This window comes from Microcaecilia unicolor, chromosome 3 (genome assembly GCF_901765095.1).
Source record: "Microcaecilia unicolor chromosome 3, aMicUni1.1, whole genome shotgun sequence".
Classification (NCBI taxonomy): Eukaryota; Metazoa; Chordata; class Amphibia; order Gymnophiona; family Siphonopidae; genus Microcaecilia; species Microcaecilia unicolor.
The window spans coordinates 397,019,460-397,042,336 of NC_044033.1; the positions used below are offsets into that span (position 1 = coordinate 397,019,460).

General features: G+C 46.6%; 1 protein-coding gene across 2 annotated transcripts in view; it reads left to right on the forward strand.

The window, feature by feature from the left end:
* The window catches only part of TRAM2 (translocation associated membrane protein 2), a 151,893-nt gene that overhangs the window by 50,237 nt on the left and 78,779 nt on the right, over positions 1-22,877 (forward strand). For both annotated transcript variants that reach the window (XM_030195573.1, XM_030195574.1), the window contains exon 3: positions 12,667-12,776. In XM_030195573.1, coding sequence (XP_030051433.1) covers positions 12,667-12,776 — 110 coding nt within the window. The remainder of the gene's footprint in view (positions 1-12,666; positions 12,777-22,877) is intronic.

Genomic DNA, 22,877 nt, shown 5'->3' on the forward strand with positions numbered 1-22,877 from the left:
GCTCCCGGGCTGGATGGGTATTCAGCGCAGTTTTATAAATGTTTTGTGGGTGAACTAGGGGACCTTTTGGTTCGGGTGGGGAATGGTGTGCTAGAAGGTAATGAGTTTCCCAAATCTATGTTAGAGGCAAAAGTGACTGTCTTGCCTAAACCGGGGAAGGACTCAGCGGTGTGTGGCTCTTACAAGCCTATTTCTTTGTTGAATATAGATGCAAAGATAATGGCCCAAATTTTGGCTGATAGGCTGGGAAGGGTTCTACCAAAGGGGTTTGTGCCTGGGAGACAGGTAGGGGACAATATAAGGCGCACCCTCCACTTGATCTGGGAAGCGCAAAGAACAGTAACTGGTACAGTCATGCTGGCCAAAGATACAGAAAAGGCCTTTGACCGGGTAAACTGGGGATTTTTGAGGGACGTGCTGAACCGGATGGGGGTGGGAGAAAATTTTAGCACCTGGTTGGCAGCCTTATATAGGGACCCGAGGGCCTGCCTTAATATTAATGGAAGTTACACCTCCTTCCCCATTTGTAGAGGAACTAGACAGGGGTGCCCTTTGTCACCACTGCTATTTGCGATATATATTGAGCCTCTAGCTGAATTGATGCGTCTCCATCCAGATTTATGGGGTACAAAGGTGGGGGAGGGGGAGCATCAGATTGCTTTGTTTGCTGACGATGTATTACTGTACGTGGTGGATCCGGGGCGATGCTGCCTACGATATTGAAGATCCTTCTGGAATTTGAAAAATATGTAGGCTTGAGAGAGTTGCTGGGGGTCTCTTTGACTCATGGAGGGGGAACACAGCTTGAGAGCCAAGTTTGCTTTTAAATGGGCAAAGAATAGCATCTGATACTTGGGGATTCAGATACCCAGGGATTTGGGTAGAGTGCATGGTCTGAATTATGGGAAAATAGTGGATCAAATTAGGGTGGCACCTAACCATTATTCATCTATTCAGGAAATCTAGACTGCCCCAATTTGATTGACTGCACTTTTTTGTCCTTTAGATTGTAAGCTCCTTCGAGCAGGGACTGTCCTCTGTGTTAAATTGTACAGCGCTGCATAACTCTGGTAGCGCTTTATAAATGTTAAGTAGTAGTAGTAGTAGGGTGGCGTTATCTAGGTGGAAGGATTTGTGGTTATCTTGGTGAGGACGCGTGGCAGTGGTGAAGATGAATGTGCTGCCTAGGTTGTTGTTTTTGTTCCAGTCCTTGCTGGTGACAGTCCCGAGGCAGATACTTAAACAGCTTCAGAGCCACATGTTAATTTGGGGTGGCAGACACCCTCAATTGGCCAGACGGGAATTATGGGGGGCGCCGGAACGGGGGGGGGGGGGGGGAAGCAGTACCTAATATCGAGTGGTACTATATGGCAGCTCAGCTGAGAATGATATTGGACTGGGAGAGGGGGAAACTCAAGCCAGCAAGCCAGGTGGAGCAGTCATATTGCCCAAATCGAGCATTGAGCTCGTTTCTGTGGACAACTGAGGGAACAAAACAGGTGCTGATGGGAATACATTATCCATACATAAGGCATTTAATAGGGTTGTGGGGGGAAGTGTGAAGGAGATGGGGACAGAGGGATAGGGTGTCCTCTTTTGCGTCCTTGCGATAGGAACCTAAATTTGGGGTGGGAAGAGCAAAAGCAACATTTGGGAGGTAGGAGCAGGTTATTTATTTATTTATTTGTAGTATTTATACCCCGCTGTTTCCCGCTTGATAGCAGGTTCAGTGCGGCTTACAATGTATGGTACAGTATCACAGAGATAACACAACTGTATGGAGTAGGATAAGAGGAAGAGATGTGGGGGGAGGGATAGAGGTGAGGGTAGTGTTAGTGGTGTGGGTTAGGTTCGTGAATTAATTTGGGTCATTTGGATAGGTTTGTTTGAAGAGGTATGTTTTCAGTAGCTTTCGGAAGGGTAGGTGTTCTTTGGTTTTTCGGATGTGTCTTGGTATTGCGTTCCACAGTTGGCTGCCTATAACGGAGAAGTTGGATGCGTAGTAGGTTTTGTATTTGAGACCTTTGCAATTGGGAAGGTGAAGGTTGAGATAAGTTCGAGAAGATCTGGACCCGTTCCTGGTTGGAAGATCGATCAGACTGGTCATGTAACCTGGAGCTTCTCCGTAGAGGATCTTGTGGATCAAGGTGTGGACTTTGAAATTTATTCGTTCTTTGATAGGGAGCCAGTGGAGTTTTTCATGGAGTGGTGTTGCCCTTTCAAATCGTGATTTACCAAAAATGAGTCTGGCTGCTGTGTTTTGGGCGGTTTGAAGTTTTTTCAGGATTTGGGCTTTGCCACCAATGAAGATACTGTTGCAATAGTCGGCGTGGGTGAGTACTATGGATTGTACCAGATTGCGGAAAGTTTTTTGGGGGAGGAATGGTTTGATTCTTATCGAGTTTTAGGGATGTGCTGCATGGGGGTAGGATGAAGAGTTTCGAGACTTTGTATGTATGCCCTGCCTGCAGGAGATGTTTTCTCCTACATACAAGTACAACATTTTGTGGGGGCTTTGGGATGGAGGAGGGAGGCACCTCAAGAGATGGAAAGCCTGGAAAATTTGTGGATGATGTTGAAAAAGGTGCCCAGACCCATTTTGGTGATGTATAAATTTTTTCGGGGATGGAATCCCCAACTATTTGGGTTCCAGGGGGCATGAGAGCAGGATCTCCATTGTAGCTTTACTGATCCAGAATGGGAAAAAATTTGTGGGGAGGTCCAAAAGGCTTCTGTATGTGTTTTGGTGCAGGAAAATGCATATAAGGTACTCACTCGATGGTATTACACACCTGTGAGATTGGGGCGGATGTACCCGGGTACATCAGAAGCATGTTGGAGGTGTGGGGGGCAGTCGGGTACATTTTTACATATATGGTGGACTTGTCCTAAGAGTTCCTTTTTGGCAGCAGGTTATGAAAGCCTTGGTGAAAGTGATGGGTGCATCTTTGGTGTTGCAGTCCCTCGGTGTGTCTTCTGGGTATGCATAATGAGAGGGACTCTTGGGAGCAGAGCAAATGGATGAGATGGGGGTTGGCAGCAGCTAAATGCCTCATAGCGCAGTACTGGAAATCTGTAGATCCCCCCCCCCCCCAACATTGGGGGATTGGAAAGGCAAAGTGGGACAGTTAACTATGGAACGCCTTACGGCATATCGTAGAGAGGGCACACTAAGGTGTAAAGGGGGTGGAATCAATTTCAACAATGTCTCACACGTCTTTAAGACGGTTGAGCTTTGGGATTATTGGGGGGGGGTTCAGGGGAGGGGGAGGTGAGAAGGGGGTGGGGGGGAGGGAGTTAGTTCCAAAGGCTTGAGAATTCCCAAGTATTGTGGTTATTTGGGATTGGGGAGTTGGAGAGAGGGGAGCGTTGGACCGGGATAATATGATGTTTTTATTGCAGAGTGACAATTGAAGAGAGAAATATTGATGAATAGTTTGAGTGTAAACTACGTATTTCCAATATGCATAGATTTAGTGGGTGTGAACACAAAAACAAACAAGGGGGAAAAAGCTGTAAACGTGGTTGGATAATGTATGTCAGTTGATGTGAGACTTGTAGTGATTAAGTTGTTTGCTAATATTGTGTGAATTGAAGGTGTTAAAATCACAATAAAATATTTAAACTGAAAAAAAAAAAAGATACAGCTTCAAAATCTGAACACAATACTGCAGGTGGAGCCTCACCATCCACTAGCATCCTTCTGGCTATGGCCACCACCTTGTCATACTGTTTCCTCGCCTTCAGATCCTCAGATACATTCACCCCAAGATCCTTCTCCCTGTCTGTGCATATTAGCCTCATACTGCCTAGCATATACGTGTCCCTTGGATTTCTACTCCCTATATGCATCACTTTGCACTTTTTAGCATTGCATTTTAATTGCCAAACTTTAGACCATTCTTCTAAATTCTGCAGATCCTTTTTCATGTTTTCCACTCCCTCCAGAGTGTCCACACTGTTACAAATCTTGGTATCGTCCACAAAAAGGCAGACCTTACTTTCTAAACCTTCGGCAGTGTTGCTCACAAATGTATTGAACAGAGTCGGCTCCAGCACCGATCCTTGAGCCACTTCAGTGCTCACCTTTGCTTCCTCCAAGTGAATTCCATTAACCACCACCCTCTGTCGTCTGCCTATCAACCAGTTCCTAATCGAGTTCACCACTTTGAGGGGCATAATAGAAAGGGACGCCCTCACAGGACGGCTCCAGCAAGGGGCGGGGAAACCCATATTCCATATCATCATGCCGATCAATCCATAGACTGGTGGGTTGTGTCCATCTACCAGCAGGTGGAGATAGAGAGCAATCCTTTTGCCTCCCTATATGTGGTCATGTGCTGCCGGAAACTCCTCAGTATGTTTTCTATCTCAGCAGGTGGTGGTCACACACAGCAGCAGCTCTGGCTAGGTCTCCAAGCCTAATTCTTAGGTTTTGTTGAGTTTTCTGGGGTTGAGGGCTCTTCTTGAGCAAGTGCAAACCTGGTGGTGCCAGGTCCCTCCTTTTCTCCCCCCTCCCGCTGGCTCCGTTAAAAAAAAAAAAATTTGAACGTCCTTTAAGAGCGTTTATTTCAACGTTTATAACAGCTCGGAGCGAGAAGCAGGTAATTCTACCTTTTATAGCGGGCAGGTGGTTCCCCGTTCGGTCTCCACGTGGCTTATGGCGTCGGAGGGCGAGGGTGCAAAGATTCGCTCCCCGGACTGCGTGTGTGCATCTAGCGGGGATGCGGGGGTTTCAAAGCCTGACTCGCCTTTTGTTTGGGCGTCAGTTTGGAGTCCGGTCAGTGTCCCGGTTCTTCCTCTGGTGCGGCGGGTTTTTCCCACCATAAGCGCCCATCCCCCGCTGCTCGCCCCCCCCCCCCCCCCCCCCCCCCATTTTGGCCGGCCACTCTGCTCGGATGGCTTCTTCTTGGGCCGCTCTCGAGGTGGGAGACGTTAATGCTATGGTCGCCCTTGATTCGGGCGACGGCAAGAAAGCGGCGAAAGTTAAGCGCCGTTCTTTCCGCGCGGCTCTTTCTCAGAGTTTTGCGCCGGACGCCATTTTGGATGCGCAGCATGTTTCCCCCCCCCCCCCCCCCCCCCCCCCCCCCCCCCGCTCTTGCGAGCGCCGGTTGAGGGTGCGTCTAGGGCTGTGGCCCAGGCGGCAGAAGTGCACAGTCTAGGGGGTTCTCCCCTGAGTTCATTTTGCTGCTGCATCAGGCTTTTTCTTATGCTAAACACTGCCCCGGCTCCCCCCTCTGATCAAGGGGTTGAGGCCTCCGGAAGCAAACGTCCTCGGGTGGACTTCCAGGCCCTAGAGGACTCTGTCTCCTCAGATGTAGATTAGGGCAGCGTATCTGAGTTCTCCCAACGGTCCTTTGGGGATTCCTTGGAGGAGACGGATTCCCGCTCGGATGGAGCGGATGACCCCTCTGCAGCACAGATCTTTCACGCAGAGGATTTGCCCAACCTGTTAGTGCAGGCCATGAGCATTTTGAAGATTTCCTCTCCGGAGGACGTCTCTCCCTCAGCCTCTGTTGGCTCTGCCATTATGCTGGGGACGAAGCACCCGCCTAGAACCTTGATTTCGGCTCATTGGGATTTCCCAGAGGCGAGCCTTAAAGTGGCTAGGGCTTTGTCCCGCCTCTATCCTCTGCCTGAAGGTGAACGGGAGGCCTTTCTTGGGCCTACCGTGGATTCTTTAATCACTGCGGTGACTAAGAAAACGGTGTTGCCGGTGGAAGGTGGCACGGCCCTAAAGGACGCCCAAGACAGGAGATTGGAAGCGGCTTTAAAGTCGTCCTTCGACGCGGCTGCTTTAAGTTTGCAGGCCTCAATTTGCGGCTCCTATGTGGCCAGGGCGTGCCTGACACTGGTGCAGCGGGCTTCCCCCTCGGATCCTTCCTTGAGGGCTGATTGGCCAGCCCTGGAATCTGGCTTGGCCTCCTTGGCAGACTTGCTGCATGATGTCTTGAGAGCCTGGGCTAAAGGTATGGCTCAGACAGTCTCTGCACGGCGGTGGCTTTGGCTAAAGCATTGGTCTGTTGACCACTCCTCTAAGTCTCGCCTGGCTAAGTTGCCTTTTAAAGGCAAGCTGCTCTTTGGGGTCGAGCTGGACAAGATTGTGACCGATCTCGGCACGTCTAAGGGCAAGAGGTTACCGGAGGTCAGGGCTCAGGCCAGGCGCGCCCGCCCCGGTTCCTCCAAAGGACGGTTTCAGGAAGCCCGTCGGTATCACCCGGGCAAGTCAGGCTCCTCTGCCCCCTTTTCCTTCATAAGGAACTTCTCCCCCAAGCAGCATTCCTTTCGCGGAGACCGCCGTCCCGGAGGTGCCTCCTCCGGTCCTCCCCCAGGGTCTCGTACCCAATGACGGGGCGCTGGTCCATGGCCCAGAGCAGATTGGAGGACGCCTATCCTCGTTTCTGGGCGAGTGGACCAGGGTAACTTCAGTCGCTTGGGTGCTGGAAGTCATCAGAGACGGCTACAAGCTAGAGTTCTGCCGACCCTTAAGAGACGGGTTTGTGCACTCTCCCTGCAAGTCTCCGGTCAAAGCTGTGGCAGTGCAGCAGCCTTTGGACAATCTGATCCGCCTGGGTGCGGTCGTTCTGGTGCCAGAAGATCAGCTTGGCAAGGGACGTTACTCCATTTACTTTGAGGTACCAAAGAAAGGAGGCTCTGTCCGGCCTATCCTCGACCTCAAAGGGGTCAATCGGGCCTTGTAAGTTCGGCACTTCCGGATGGAGACTCTCCGCTCTGTTATAGCGGCAGTGCAGGCAGGGGAGTTCCTGGCATCCTTGGACATCAAGGAAGCTTACTTGCATATTCCCATCTGGCCTCCTCATCAACGCTTTCTGCGTTTTGCAGTTCTGAGCCGACACTTCCAGTTCAGAGCCCTCCCGTTCGGGTTGGCTACTGCTCCGCGGACCTTCTCCAAAGTAATGGTGGTCATCGTGGCCTTCCTTCGCAAGAAAGGAGTACAAGTCCATCCTTATCTGGACGACTGGTTGATCCGAGCCCCCTCTTATGCAGAGTGCGGCAGAGCTTCAGACCGGGTGTTTGCTCTTTTGAGCTCCCTGGGGTGGATCTTCAACTGGGAGAAAAGCCAGCTGCGCCCGACTCAGTCCCTGGAGTATCTGGGAGTTCGATTCGACTCCCAAGTGGGCAGAGTGTTCCTGCCAGACAATCAAATTGTCAAGCTTCAGGCTCAGGTGGACCAGTTCCTAGCAGCCTCTCCTCTTCGGGCTTGGGACTATGTGCAGCTGTGGGGCTCTATGACGGCCACGATGGAAGTAGTGCCCTGGGCCAGGGCCCATATGAGACCTATACAGCTCTCTCTGCTGCAGCGATGGACTCCAGCTTCGGAGGATTACACTGTGCGCCTTCCTTTGGATCCGGCGGTGCACAAGGTGCTGAGCTGGTGCCTGAGGCCAGACAAGCTGTCCGCAGGAATGCCTCTTATGACCCCGGAGTGGGTTGTTGTCACGTCGGACGCCTCTTTGACGGGCTGGGGAGCCCACTACTTGGGAAGGACAGCGCAGGGGCTCTGGCCCCCTGCAGAGGCAAAGTGGTCTATCAATCTCCTGGAACTCAGAGCCATTCGGTTGGCGCCTTTGGAGTTTCTCCCGGTCCTGGCGCTGAAGCCAGTAGGGGTCCGGTCGGACGATGCCACGACTGTGGCCTATGTCAATCGCCAGGGAGGTACCATGAGTGCCCCTCTAGCCAAGGAGGCCATGAAGCTATGCCTGTGGGCGGAAGCGAACCTGGAACAGCTGTCGGCGGCCCACATTGTGGCAGTCATGAATACTGCTCAGGCCTTCTTGGACATCACGAAGCGCTGGGGCCAGCCGAGCCTAGATCTGATGGCGTCATCAGCCAATTGCCAAGTGCCGCGCTTTTTCAGCAGAGGACGGGACCCTTGATCTCTGGGAGTAGATGCTCTTCTCCAACAGTGGCCGACACAGGAGCTTCTCTATGTGTTCCCGCCTTGGCCCATGTTGGGCAGGGTGCTGGGCCGGGTGGCAAAGCATCCGGGCCTGATAATCCTGGTGAGTCTGGATTGGCCCAGGCGTCCCTGGTATGCGGACTTGATCAGGCTCTCAGTGGACGGCTCTCTGCAGCTGCCAGCGGAGCGGGGCCTGTTGCATCAGGGTCCCGTGGTAATGGAGAATCCCTCCCCCTTTGGTCTTTCGGCCTGACCATTGAGCGGCAGCGTCTGAGGAAGAAGGGCTTCTCAGACAAGGTCATCGCCACTATGCTGAGAGCGAGGAAGCGCTCTACTTCTACTGCTTACGCCGGGGTTTGGCGTACTTTTGCATCGTGGTGTAAGGCAGGCTCACTTTTTCCCTTCACTGCTCCAATTTCTTCAGTATTGGCGTTCCTGCAAGAAGGTCTGGAAAAAGGCCTGTCGCTCAGTTCCCTTAAGGTCCAGGTGGCGGCTCTTGCTTGCTTCAGGGGTCACCTGAAGGGTGCTTCCCTGGCCTTTCAGCCAGATGTGGTACGCTTTCTCAAGGGAGTTAATCACCTGCGCCCTCCTCTGCACTCAGTGGTACCTGCATGGAATCTCAATCTGGTGCTGAGAGCCTTGCAGAAGCCGCCTTGTGAACCCTTGTTGAGGGCATCTCTGAAGGACCTGACGTTGAAAGCAGTCTTTTTGGTGGCTATCACTTCAGCCAGAAGAGTTTCCGAGCTCCAGGCGCTATCATGTTGGGAGCACTTTCTGCAGTTCACTGAGGCAGGAGTGTCTATTCGCACAGTGCCTTCCTTCCTGCCCAAGATTGTTTCTCGCTTCCATGTGAATCAGCAGCTCTGTCTACCCTCCTTTCGTAGGGAGGACTACCCAGAGGAGTACTCTGCTCTCAAATATCTAGATGTGAGACGAGTCATCATCAGATACTTGGAAGTGACCAATGATTTCCGGAAGTCGGATCATCTGTTTGTGCTGTTCGTAGGTCCTCGTAAGGGTCTGCCGGCTGCCAAGCCTACAATGGCACGATGGGTCAAGGAAACCATTGCAGCGGCTTATGTGGCCGCGGGGAAGGTGCCACCTATCCAGCTGAAGGCTCACTCCACTAGAGCACAGGCGGCCTCAATGGTAGAGGCCGGGTCCGTCTCCTTGGAAGAGATTTGCAAGGCGGCAACTTGGGCATCGGCTCATACCTTCTCCAGACATTACTGCTTGACTGTGGCTGCTCGGGCGGAGGCCTGGTTTGGAGCTTCAGTGTTGCGGTCATGGATTTCTATGTCCCGCCCTGGGTGAGTACTGCTTCGGTACATCCCACCAGTCTTGGATTGATCGGCATGATGATATGGAAGGTAAAATTATGTATCATACCTGATAATTTTCTTTCCATTAATCATAGCCGATCAATCCATAGCCCCTCCCAGATATCGGTACTGTTTATATTCTGGTTGCATTTCAGGTTCAAGTTTAGTCTTCAGTTCCTGTTCAGGAGGACTTCGTGTTCAAGTCTTTTCCATTGGATTCTTCAGGAGTTGAGACGATTTTGTGTTACAGTGAGCTGCTGCATTCCTCTCCCCTCCGTTTTACGGGGCTGGATTGAGACCTAAATTCTGCCGGCGCTCCCTCCTGCTTCGTGCGGCTGTAGGGCAGCTTTGTACCCCTCCCGCTTCGGCGGTGTTAGGGTCAGTCAGCTCCTCCCGCGGTTGCAGGATAAGCCAGATCTCCCCGCATCGGCGGGTGTAGTGTCCCTCCCCCGCTCCGCGGGGATGAGCTGGACGGATTCCCCTCCCCCGTTTCGGCGGTGGTGAGCTGGGCAGAGTGTCCCTTTGTGGGTGTAATTCTCTAAGTGCTGAGTCCTGCGGATGGAGCTTTGATATCGACATACTGAGGAGTTTCCGGCAGCACATGATCACATATAGGGAGGCAGAAGGATTGCTCTCTATCTCCACCTGCTGGTAGATGGACACAACCCACCAGTCTATGGATTGATCGGCATGATGATTAATGGAAAGAAAATTATCAGATATGATACATAATTTTACCATCTTTCGTTTCAATAATATGATCAGGGATGCCCAAATCTCAACATTTAGGTCGACCTTAGAGGTGGTCATCCCTGATTTTCGGTGATAATGAGGACGCCCATCTCAGAAACGACCAAATCCAAGCCATTTGGTCGTGGGAGGAGCCAACATTCGTAGTGCACTGGTCCCCCTGACATGCCAGGACACCAACCGGGCACCCTAGGGGGCACTGCAGTGGACTTAAATTGCTCCCAAGTACATAACTTCCTTACCTTCAGCCAGATGCAGTAACTGAATGGAAAAAGCCCTTCCCTTACCGATCCCTTAGCGATTCGGAAAGGAACGGGCATGCATGAAGGAAATTGCATGCAAATGAGCTGCTTGCTGTTAGCTCATTTGCACATGATTTCCTTCCTAAGGAGGGGAAGCCAGTGCAGAGCAGCCAAGCATTATGCATGGCTACTCTGTGCATGCCAAAGACGGCTTCATACATTCAGACAAGCTGCGTGTATAATAGCCATCTACAACCTTAGAAAAACACAAGTCCAAGTGCTCGTCAGGGACGTCTTTTTTTTTTTTTTTTTTTTTTAGAGTATGGGTGAAGGACGTCCTTCGATATGCCTCTGTCCCTGCGACGGCAGTTCAGGACGTCCAAAATGTTTGAAAGAAGGACGTCCAGCCTTCGCTATGCCTCCGCTGACACACACATACCTCCCCTCCCCCCAGGGACCTGCATACTGCTGCGATGGACCTGAGTATGACATTTCAGGCTGGCAAAAAAAGTTTTTAAAGTTGTTTTTTCCAGGGTGGGAGGGGGTTAGCGACCACTGGGGGAGTCAGGGGAGGTCATCCCCGATTCCCTCTGGTGGTCATCTGGTCAGTTCGGACACCTTTTTGAGGCTTGGTCGTAAGAAAAAATGGACCAAGTAAAGTCGCCCAAGTGCTCCTCAGGGACACCCTTCTTTTTTCCATTATTGCTCGAGGACGCCAATCTGTTAGGCACGCCCCAGTCCCGCCTTTGCTACGCCCCCGACATGGCCCCGGGAACTTTTGTCGTCCCCGTGACGAGAAGCAGTTGGGGACGCCCAAAATCGGCTTTCGATTATGCCAATTTGGGCGACCCTGAAAGGACGCCCATCTCTCGATTTGTGTGGAAAGATGGGCGCCCTTCTCTTTCAAAAATAAACCTGCTTGTGTCCTAACTTCAGCCTGTTAAGTTTATTCAAGAGCCTCCTATGAGGAACCTTGTCAAAGGCTTTGCTGAAATCTAAGGGCCCTGTTTACTAAGCCGCGCTGTAGGCACACAAACCTTTTAGCGTGCGCTAACGATAGAAACATCCATTATATTCCTACAGGTATCTAGCATTAGCGTGTTCTAATTTTTAGCACGCAATAAAAGTTTGCACGCCCACAGCGTGGCTTAGTAAACAGGGCCCTAAGTAGATTACATCTAGCGCACGTCCTCAATCCAATTCTTTGGTCACCCAATCAAAGAATTCAATCAGATTTGTTTGGTGCGATTTAAATATTGGTAATTTTTAAATCTCATATTCTATTATTGATGAGGCTCCATTATTATCATTGGCCTAAAAAACTTCACGGTTTTTTTAATCGTGCACAAAATTAAAATAATTTTAAAAATTGTATCCAAGGTCATCAAATTGCAATTGTGCTTATTTGTGAATGACAATCGTGATTTGATGACCTTGGATATGATTTTTGAAATTTTGATTTTGTTCACATGTATGATTAAAAAAAACTGTGAGGAGTTTTTTTAGACCGATGATAATAACGGAGTCTCATCAATAATGGTATATGAGATTTAAAAATGACCAATATTGCCCCCCTTTTACAAGGCTGCGCTAGTGGCTGCTGGTGCAGTAATGCTGACACAACCCTTTCAAAGTGAGTGGGCTGTGTCGGCATTGCTGTGTGGCTTTGTAAAAGGGGGGAGGGTGGGTTGGACATTTGAGTTCTTTTTCCTCCTATTATAATTATTGGTTTTGGATTTATATGGTTTTCAGCTGAGATCGTTATGTACCAATGTGGCCATTAAAAAAAAAAATATTACCATGGGAGCACTTACCAACACCTATTTTGTAGGCAATACGGGCTCCCGCATTATCCATATACCAACCAGTTAATGTGCAGTAATGTTGATATGTTAACTGGTTAGTGCAGGAATGCCTACTCTCCACCCCTGACATGCCCTGTCAAAAAAAAAAAAAATATTTAGCATGCATTTAGTGCAAGTACATTCAAAAACTACTGCATGACACTATAGTGTGTCCCTTGATAATCCATTTTTTGCTTTGTTAGATATACATAAGCGCATAACTCAGCTTAATAAAAGGACTGCTTGGCATATGACTTAAGTAATTCGTTCGCCTTTACTCTTTTAGGGCCCTGTTTACTAAGCCGCGCTATAGGCACACTAATGATTTTAGCTCATGCTAAAAATTAGCGTGTGTTAATGCTAGAGACACCCATATGGGTGTCTCTAGCGTTCACACGCTAAAAACGCTAACCACCTTAGTAAAAAGGGCCCTTAGAAAGCTAGATTCTCTTGAAAGTGTTGTCTGTAGTTGTATATTGCTTGAAAGTTCAGCTACAGTTTGAAGTTTTTGTTTATGGCGTTAATATTCTGTAACACTCTGCATGATGATGTACTCTTTTTAATTTAATTTTTTTAAATTTTTATAGATGGTGAGACTGTTTACTATCATTACGGGATCAAAGATTTGGTCACTGTCCTTTTCTACGTCTTCATAGCAATCATTCTGCATGCGGTGGTGCAGGAATATGTCCTAGATGTAAGTGTTGCTTCTTGGGTTTCTGTTTTACTTAGATGGGGTCAAGTTAAAGCAATATGTGTTGCTGCTATGTTTAGTCTTGTAAGAGGTGGGCACAACCCACTTTCCTAGGAACAAAAATTTGTCATTGCAAGGAAGCTTTAAAATAAGTGCTGCTATGTGAAAACCGGATATTTGGGTTGCTGATGAGTGACTGACCAGTGGTTTTGAGCTGTGCTACTTAATTTACTTGTGAGAATTCTCCTATCCTGTTCAGCATTTGGCAGGATTTTGGGCCTCAGAATTAGAGACAAATTTCCAGGTAGACTCCAGAGAGGGGAAACATCAGTGATGGGTCAGAAGTTTTAGCCTTCTGATGAGGGAACTGGTTTGTTTTAGACTTGAGGGGAAAAAAAAGCTGAAGCAAGATTTCACTGCAGTAAAGATGATAGAAAGGATGGTGAACTCCTGGGGACAGGTCAGAAGGAAGAGGCTTAAAAGCAAGGGAGGTTTTAGGCTAGAAAGTAGAACATTCTCAGTCTAATGGTTGTTAAGTCCTGACATACATTGCTTTACAAAAAACAACAAGGCAAACGATCTGTAAACTCCAACGTGGAAAATAAACCAGCAGATCAATATAACATGTAAAGATTTTATTAATGATACCATATACCAGAGAAATGCCTGACACAGGCCGTGTTTCGCCCAAAGGGGCTGCATCAGGGGCTCAAATAGACAAACACATACAATTATAAGTATAAAATAATATAAAAACAATTATAGTAATATAATATATCATACATAATAAAAAAGCCAACAATATGAATATAAATAATCCTCATAATATAAAAATGTAAATAATATTGATAAACTAGTAAAAAAGACCCATTTCTGACAGAAATGAAACGGGCGCTAGCAAGGTTTTCCTTGGAGTGTGTATGTTTGAGAGAGAGAGAGAGAGAGTGTGTGTGAGAGAGATGGAGTATGTGTGTCAGAGAGACAATGAGAGAGAGAGAGTGTGTGAGAGACAAGAGTGTCTGTGTGTGTGTGACAGAGATAGAGTGTGATAGAGAGTGTGTCAGAGAGAGTGTATGTGAGAGACAGTGAATGAGTGTGTGCCCCCCTCTCGGAGGTCCCCCACCCCCTCCCCACCTTCCTCTCCCCTGCCCCCCCTCCAGCCACCCATGTCCAGCTGCCACTGGTAACGCTGTCCGGCCACTGCTGCTTATCCTGTTGAGCAGCAGCGGCCGCTACGAAAAGAAAAAAAGCAATAAATGTTTTCAAACCTCTGCAGCCACTCCTCCTCTCACCTCTCACGTCACTGCGCTCCTCTGGGGTCTTACTCCAGGGGCAGTGACATGGAGGCGAGAGGAGGAGCGGCTGCAAAGCTGACAGCCAATGCCTGATGGCTGTCTACGGTGCCGCGTTTGAGGTTTGAAAACATTTATTGCTTTTTTTTCTCTTCGTAGCGGCCGCTGCTGCTCAACAGGAGAAGCAGCAGCGGCCGGACAGCATTACCAGTGGCAGCTGCAGGTGGCGAGAGGGTTGATGTGCTTCGGGGGGGGGGGGGGGGGGGGGGGGGGTGTTTGATGTGCCGGGGGGGGGGGGGCTTGGGTGATGCGCCGAGGGGGTGTTTGAGCGGCGCACTCACAGCTGATTCCCAGGCAGGGGGAGAAGTAGGGAAACACACGGAGCAAGTTGCTCCGCGTGTTTCCCTACTCCTCCCCCTGCCTGGGAATTAGCTATGAGTGACGTCAGCCTGGCTACGGAGCCTAGCTCAGCAACTCCAGGAGCCACGGACACAGGCAGCTACTTTAGAACGTTGGAGGTGAGAATTATTATATAGGATATGACAATAAATATAACAAATATATCACTAATCAAAAAGCATTAATTATCAAGAGAACCATTCACCACATCACCATACGCACTTACAAAATTAAACGAAGAGTATATATGCATAAGGTTGCTTTTATCAACACATGTCTTGAATTTAACTATAACCCATTAGAGACACTTATATAAACATGTACACAGGTCCCAGGACAGAATCTTTGCTGGAGAAGGGGGTGGTGGGGGGGAGGTGTTACTGGTCACTCATGACTGAACAAAGATCCTTTAACTCTTTTTTTAATTTGTTATTTAGAGAGACAAGTTGACTTCAGTGGTAAGAGGTGGAAGTTTAGTTAGTTCAGTTTAGTTAGTTCAGTTTAACTTTTTCTGAAATTAACTTGAACCTCTTGAGGGTCCTTCCAGCTCTCTCTCTCTCTCTTTGTTTTTAATCTCTTATTTACATACTCAAATATTGCAAATAGGGCTGACAGCGTAAGGCCGGGACTGTGTCTATAGAGAAAGTACATAATAATCATCATAGTCCATAAACCTGAATGATATGATCTGAGAGTTGCAGAGCATCAAGCCACAGACCTAGTTTAAAAGGAGATTTCCTACCTCTACCTGTCACTGCTATGTGCAAAAAAGAGCAGATCAATCAGTAGTATAGTTGAAACTTTATTAGAAAAATAATGATTGCTCGACACAGACTGTGTTTCGCCCACAAGGGCTGCGTCAGGGGCTCTAAAATAACAAACAATATTAAAACAAATTTAAAACATATATATAACCACAAATAATGTACAGAGAAAAAACATATTGTCAATTGAATAAATGAACATGATATTTGGAAAAGGGAAAAAGGGGTAAAAAAAAAAGGATACCATGACGATAAACATAAAAAATATATTACTACACATGTTGGCCACTAGAAACGTCTCAAAGTAAATAGATAATTAAATGGTGCTGAAGAGCATTTTAAAATAAATAAATAATTTGATTGTGGATGATGTGATAAATAATATATAGGACTCTGAAAACATCTTAAAATTAATAAATAAATAGTGTTTAAAACGTCTCAAAATAATTATATAATTGAATGATACATGAGGAGACAAACAAATAATAAAGAATAATAGAAAATAATAAAGAAGAATGGTCACGCACTTCAGTCGCTGCAAAACAAAGAACAGCAGAGCAAAAAACCAGCAGGTCAATTTCTTCCAATACAATGTCTAAAAGTAAATTAAACAGTGTGAGGCACATCACGATCTTACACAAGAATAAAAACGGAATAGACACAGCTACCCACTGCACTAAATTTTATTTGTTTTTGTTACATTTGTACCCTGCGCTTTTCCACTCACGGCAGGCTCAATGCGGCTTACATGGGGCAGTGGAGGGTTAAGTGACTTGCCCAGAGTCACAAGGAGCTGCCTGTGCCTGAAGTGGGAATTGAACTCAGGTCCTCAGTTCCCCAGGACCAAAGTCCACCACCATAACCACTAGGCCACTAAATGAGGCGACATAATATGGTCTCAAAAAGCAAGTGCTGGAAAAACCAACTGCAAAAAACAGCGTCCATTATATTAATGCAAATGTTAAAGGTCAAATGCATTTACCGCCATAAACCTGAATGATACGATCTGGGAGTTTCAGAGCATCTAGCCACAGACCTAGTTTAAAAGGAGATTCCCTACCTCTACCTGTCACTGCTATGTGCTTTGTTTCTCTGGTCCTCTTGTAAGACTCGAGCTAGGCTGGGTCAGGAATGTTTGGCCGTTACATGCTCCTAGTTATAAATTGGTGAGCAGATGTGCTACAGCTTTCACAGATCTGTAGGAATTTGCTCCCTGAAACTGGGCCAGGACCACCAGCTCCTCTAACTTATGCCTATAAGTCTTTACCAGCCTGAGCTGTATTTGAACTGGTGATCTAGAGGTAAAAAGCCTGTAAGTTTGATTCCCTTGTGCCCTCCAATTATCCAGTCCCACAACCCTTAGAGAGAGGGCCTCCAAGAAACAGCCAGCACTGATACTAGGTCTTGTGTTGGTGACAGAACTGAGAAGTGTTTCCCAGTCATTAGTGCATTAAACTGGTCTCCCATTGTAGTGGTTCAGTGAACTATATTGCTGGTGAATTTATTAAATAGAGAAACATGGAAAATGATAGTAGATAAAGACCATATAGAACAATAGTTTTCAACCCAGCCCTAGGGACCACCTGCAAATACTCTGATACATATTATTATTATTATTTGTTGCATTTGTATCCCACATTTTCTCACCTATTTGCAGGTTCAGTGTGGCTTACATTATTCCGTAATGGTGATCGCCATTTCAGGAATGAGAAATACAAAGAGGTATTGCATTAAAGTTCATAAGTGACAGAGTAGATTAAGCAGTCAAGTGTAGAGAATTCATGTTTGGAATGAGAAATAGAGTGGTATTACGTTAAAGTTCATAAGTGACAAAGTAACTGAAGCAGTCAGGTATAGAGAGTTCGGTTTTGTCCAGTTCTGGTTTGTTTCATTGTCTAGTGTTTAGGATAGATCATCGTGGTATGCCTTATAGAACAGGTTGGTTTTTAGTGATTTTCGGAAGTTAGTTAGGTCGTGCATTGTTTTTATGGCATTTGGTAGTGCATTCCATAGTGCTTATGTAGGAGAAGCTGGATGCATATGTTAATTTATATTTTAGTCCTTTGCAGCTGGGGTAGTGGAGATTCAGGAATATGCGTGCTGACCTTTTTGTGTTCCTGGTTGGTAAGTCTATGAGGTCCGACATATAGACTGGGGCCTCGCCGTGAATGATTTTATGAACCAGGGTGCAAATTTTGAACGCAATACGTTCTTTAAGTGGGAGCCAGTGTAGTTTTTCTCTTAGGGGTTTGGCGCTTTCGCATTTCGTTTTTCCAAATATAAGTCTGGCTGCTGTGTTTTGGGCAGTTTGGAGTTTCTTAATGATTTGTTCTTTGCATCTGGCATAGATTGCATTGCAGTAATCTGGATGGCTTAACACAATTGATTGTACCAGGCTGCGGAATATATCCCTTGGGAAGAAAGGTTTTACTCTTTTGAGTTTCCACATTGAATGGAACATTTTCTTTGTTGTATTTTTCGCATGGCTTTCTAGTGTCAGGTTTGGCCAATTGTGACTCAGAGAATTTTCAGGCTATCTGAAACAGGGAGGGTGTAGTTTGGGGTGTTTATAATGGTGGGTTTGTTCGTGTTATATTGTGATGAGAGGATGAGACATTGTGTTTTTTCTGCGTTGAGTTTTAATTGAAATACATCCGCCCATGAATTCATGATATTTGTGATTTCTGTTAGATCATGTTTGAACGGGATGTAGATCGTGACATGATCTGCGTAGATGTAGTGATTAAGGCCTTGGTTGGATAGCGATTTGGCTAGAGGTGTCATCATTTGTTTGAAAAGGGTCGGTGAAAGCGGTGATCCTTGGGGTACTCCGCATTCTGGTTTCCATGGTGATGATGTATTTGAATTTGATATCACTTGGTATGTTCTTGCGGTTAGGAAGCCTTTGATCCAACTAAGTACGCTTCCTCCAATCTCGAAGTATTCTAGGATGTTTAATAGTATTTTATGGCTTACCATGTCAAACGCGCTGGACATGTCAAATTGTAGGAGAAGTACACTATTGCCTTTTGCAATTGCTTGTTTGAATTTGGTTAGGAGAGTGATTAGTACTGTTTCGGTGCTGTGGTTGGATCGAAATCCTGATTGTGATTCATGTAATATTGAGAATTTGTTTAAGTAGTCGGTAAGATGCTTGGTTATCATACTTCCCGTTAGTTTGACTGCCAGAGGGATAGATGCTACCGGGCGGTAGTTGGTTATGTCGTTTGCTTTTTTCTTTGAATCTTTAGATATTGGGGTGAGTAGTATGTTTCCTTTATCCTTGGGGAAGAGTCCGTGTTGTAACATGTAGTTTAGGTGCGACGTAAAGTCTGTTATGAAGTGTTGAGGGGCAGATTTTATTAGGTTGTTGGGGCATATGTCCAGTTTGCAGTGGGATTTGGTGAACCTGTTGATCACTTGGGTGACAGTTTCATCAGTAAGTAAAGCGAAGTTTGTCCAGATTCGGTCTGCTGGATATTCATTGGGGATTGGTCCAGACAGTCAATGAATTTTTCATGGTCAGTGGTATTAAGTGGTAACGTGATTCGTAGTTTTATAATTTTCTCATTGAAGTATTTAGCAAGGTTGTCTGCTGATGGGGTGTCTGTGTTGGTTGTGGTAACCGGTGTGGTATCTAGTAGTTTGTTCACGAGTTGGAAAAGTTTATTCGTGTCTTTGTAGTCTGGCCCTACTTTGGTTTTGTAGTATGACCTTTTGGTTTGTCTTATTGCATATTTGTATTTTCTTTGCATTTGTTTCCATGCGTTAAGTGTGTATTCATCTTTTATTTTATTCCATGCTCGTTCAAGCCTCCTAACTTGTGTTTTTAGTTTTTTCAGTTCTTTGTTAAACCATGGTATCGAGATGTGTCTTCGTGAGGTTCTTGTTTGTAGTGGTGCTATGTTGTCTAACATGCTTCTGCATGTGTTGTCCCAATCTAGGAGATAGTGTTTCGAGTCTGTTTGTCCTGTCCATTCGTTCTTGTAGATCTGTTGCCAGAATGTTACAGGGTCAGTTTGGCCTCTCGTGGCGTAGGTCATGCGTTTTTGATTGTGGTATGAGCCTTTTTTTCGCCATTGTAGGGCTACGTTTAATTTGTGGTGGTCTGACCATGGTATGTTTGTCAATTTTGTATCTGTTAGTATTAGGTTTAAGTCTGAGGACAGTTTGTGTGTGATGAGGTCGAGTGTGTCCTTTGACATGGGTTGCTTGCATATTTGGCCAGTTGAGGTCCCATAGTTGGAGGAAATCCTTGCATTCACGTGCATTGGTTGAGTTAGGGTCTTCTAGGTGTAGGTTTATGTCCCCTATTATAAGTAGATTGGAGTTAGATATACATGTATTCGAAATGAAATCCATGAAGTGTGGTGGCTGGCATTCATGCCAGTTATCTGGTGGTCTTTAAAACAAGACAACGTTTAGGTGGTCGAGCAAGGTTGTATGGTGGATTCTAACTGAGGCGATTTCAAGTTGGGGTGTTATGGACTCGGCCATTGTTGTTACGTTGAAGTGGGATCTATGGATTAGTGCTATGCCTCCTCCTCTTTTTTTCTTTTCTTGTCCAGTGAGTGATTTTGTAGCCTGGGGGGCATAGATCTAGAATTATGGGGTCCTTATGATCGTGGATCCAGGTTTCACTGATGAATAGTAGGTCAAGGTTGTCTGCCGTGATCCAGTCTGTTATTATTTTTGTTTTGTTGACTACTGATCTGGCGTTTATGTATCCCACTTGAATTGTTTGGTAGGGGTCAGTTGGGTTCGAAGTTGTGATGATTTTTGTTAGTTGTCTATTCTCTTGTGGTATGGATTTGTTGTGTTCTTTCTTTCCTTTGTATTGATTTTGTCCGCATATAGTAGTTATTCCATTGTTTTGGTTGTTGTTGTTATTTTGGTGAGATGTACTGTATCTGGGTAGTCTGTTGAGCTTGTGTATTGTGGGTATGTTGTTGGTATCTGTGAGAGGGGTGTGTGGTGAATTAGGGATAAGGAGTAAATTATTAGCAGCAGTTTGGCGGTGTTCATTTTGGTGTTGGTTTGCTTTGGGCTATTAGATAATCAGGTGTGATGGTTGCGTTGTTGGTCCTTGTTCATGGGATGGTGAACAAAAGCGCACCCTGTCCCAAAGCGCAATTTTCCCTTTCTCTACTGTTGCGCCTGGAGTCTTCTCTCCCTGTCACCCTGGGCGTGCGCTCGGTCGGTTGGTGCGCCACTCGATATGCCGCGAGTCAGAGGCGCCACTGTCCAGCCATCGATCTTAGAGGTTTGGGCAGACGCTGCACTCGCCGCTCTCTCCTTCTCCCTGCCATTCTGAACGGGTGTTCGGTCAGACGGCACTCTCCTCTGTGTGCAGCGACGGCACCACTGTTCATTTGTTGACCACGAGGGTGTGGGTGAATGCCACGTTCATCGCTCTCTCCTCTCCTACCGTCCCGGGTGAACATCTGGCTGGTCGGCGCTTACCTCGTCCTGGGCATGCGCTCGGTCAGTTAGCGCTCCTCTCGATACACCGCGAGTCAGGGGCGCAGCTTTCCAGCTGTCGATCTTAGAGGTCTGGGCAGACGCTGCACTCACTGCTCTCTCCTCACCCTTCTGTTCTGTATCCTGAAAACCTGACTTGCCAGGTGGTCCCTGAGAACTGGATTGAAAACCAGGTTATAAACTGAGCTGCTATTTCCTGTTGGTTGAATCGCAGCCTATATTTTGTGAAGTCATAAGTAACATTAGAATATTCTCAATCAGAAAGTCCTATACAGTCAGCAGAGCACTGTTTTTGTCCAATAAGATTTGTTACCCCTGATGCAGGCGGATGTCATAAGTACATAAGTACATTAGTATTGCCACAGTGGGACAGACCAAAGGTCCATCCAGCCCAGCATCCTGTTTCCAACACTGGCCAATCCAGGTCACAAATACCTGGCAAGATTCCAAAAAAGTTCAATAGATACCAGAAATAAGCAGTGGATTTTCCCCAAGTCATTTTAATAATAGTCTATGGACTTTTCCTTTAGGAAGCCATCCAAACATTTTTAAAACCCTGCTAAGCTAATCGCCTTTACTACATTCTCTGGCAACGAATTCCAGAGTTTAATTACATGTTGAGTGAAGAAACATTTTCTCCAATTCGTTTTAACTTTACTACTTTGTACCTTCATCGCATGCCCCCTAGTCCTTGTATTTTTGGAAAGAGTAAACAAACGATTCATGATGGAGGTTATTTAATCCGGGGTTAAATATTTATTTTAAAATTTTACCTGGGAGGCCTGGGGTAGGTGGGCTGTCCTGGGCCATCAGTGGTCCATGGCTGACAGTGGAACGTAGTGGAGGACCCTTTCCAGAATCCGATGTGGCTCTGTGGGTCTTCAGGCCCAGAGCCACGGCAGGATGACATCTGGGCTCAGAATGAAGGAAGACAGATATGAAGCATCCAGGAAAATGGCCTGCTTCAGGCCTGGCTGCTGGAGCTCTGGTACATGTGTGGTGCCACAAATGATGCCTGGTCCTTGATTTTTGGCCTGCCCGGCTGCAAATCTTGGGTTTTTGCCATTGCCGTGATGAGTCCCTCTAGCCCCCAAAGAACTCCAGGGGAAACATGAAGAAAACTTGGGGACCCAGGTAAGGGGTCCTATTGCCCAAGTTTAATTATGTAAATTTTCAATAGGGTCTTTTGGGTCTGTGGTGCTGCAGACCTCGGGGGTGGATTTGAAAAATTCTTTTTGTCCCTTGGGGTCTTAACAGAGGTGAATTAGAGTGGTGAGAATTTTTTAAAAATAGTTATTTTAATTGGTTGTGTGGCTGTTTTAAGTGCAGGCAGGTTTTTGAGCAGGGACTGCCTTTTCTTCATGTTCAATTGTGAAGCGCTACGTACGACTGGTAGCGCTATAGAAATGATTTATAGTAGTAGTAGTAGGTTTTGGGCTTTTGGGTGCACGTTCTGGGCTCCCGTGTGTACGTTTTGGGCTCCTGTTGTTTGTGCCAGTGGCTGAATCATGTTTTAATTTTTAAGAGTGAAGGGGGGGGGGGGTTGAGTGGATTTTAGATATTTTTTTTGTGAAGAAATTCGATAATGTCTTGTATGACGTAATTTAAATTTGAAAAAAAAAAGCATTCTGTTCATACACGGTAAAATGGGTTGATGTAGTTTTTATTAAAATATTTTTGTGTTATTTCACTTAAATTTTATTTTCCCATTCATTTCAATGAGATTTTACACTTGGAGATTGTGGTTACAGAACTGAACTGTTTGCATACAAAAGTTTTAGAATTTGTTTATGCATGCTTCTGATTGGTGCTCGGGGGCCATGGGTGAGCTCTCTGATGTTATCTGAGTCACTGTCACCCTGGAAACGACTTGGGTGACAGCGGCATTTGCTCAGAAGGAAGAGCTGTGTCCCTGAGAGGGTGAGGAAGCTTAGGTGTGTGGCTCTGTGGCGACAGAATTTCCTTAAAACGTGTAGTCTTGTGAGAGCCACTGTGTTACTGCTGTGTGAGAGAGACGGGCTTAACAGAGCAAATTTTGGAGGAGAAAAAACTGATTTTCCCTTTAAATTGTGACAATGCTGGGAGTGCTGTGATTGAGGCTGACTGTGGAGTTTGTTTTTTGGTCATGAGATGTTAAATAACATTTTACTGTGAGTCTGACATTTTAG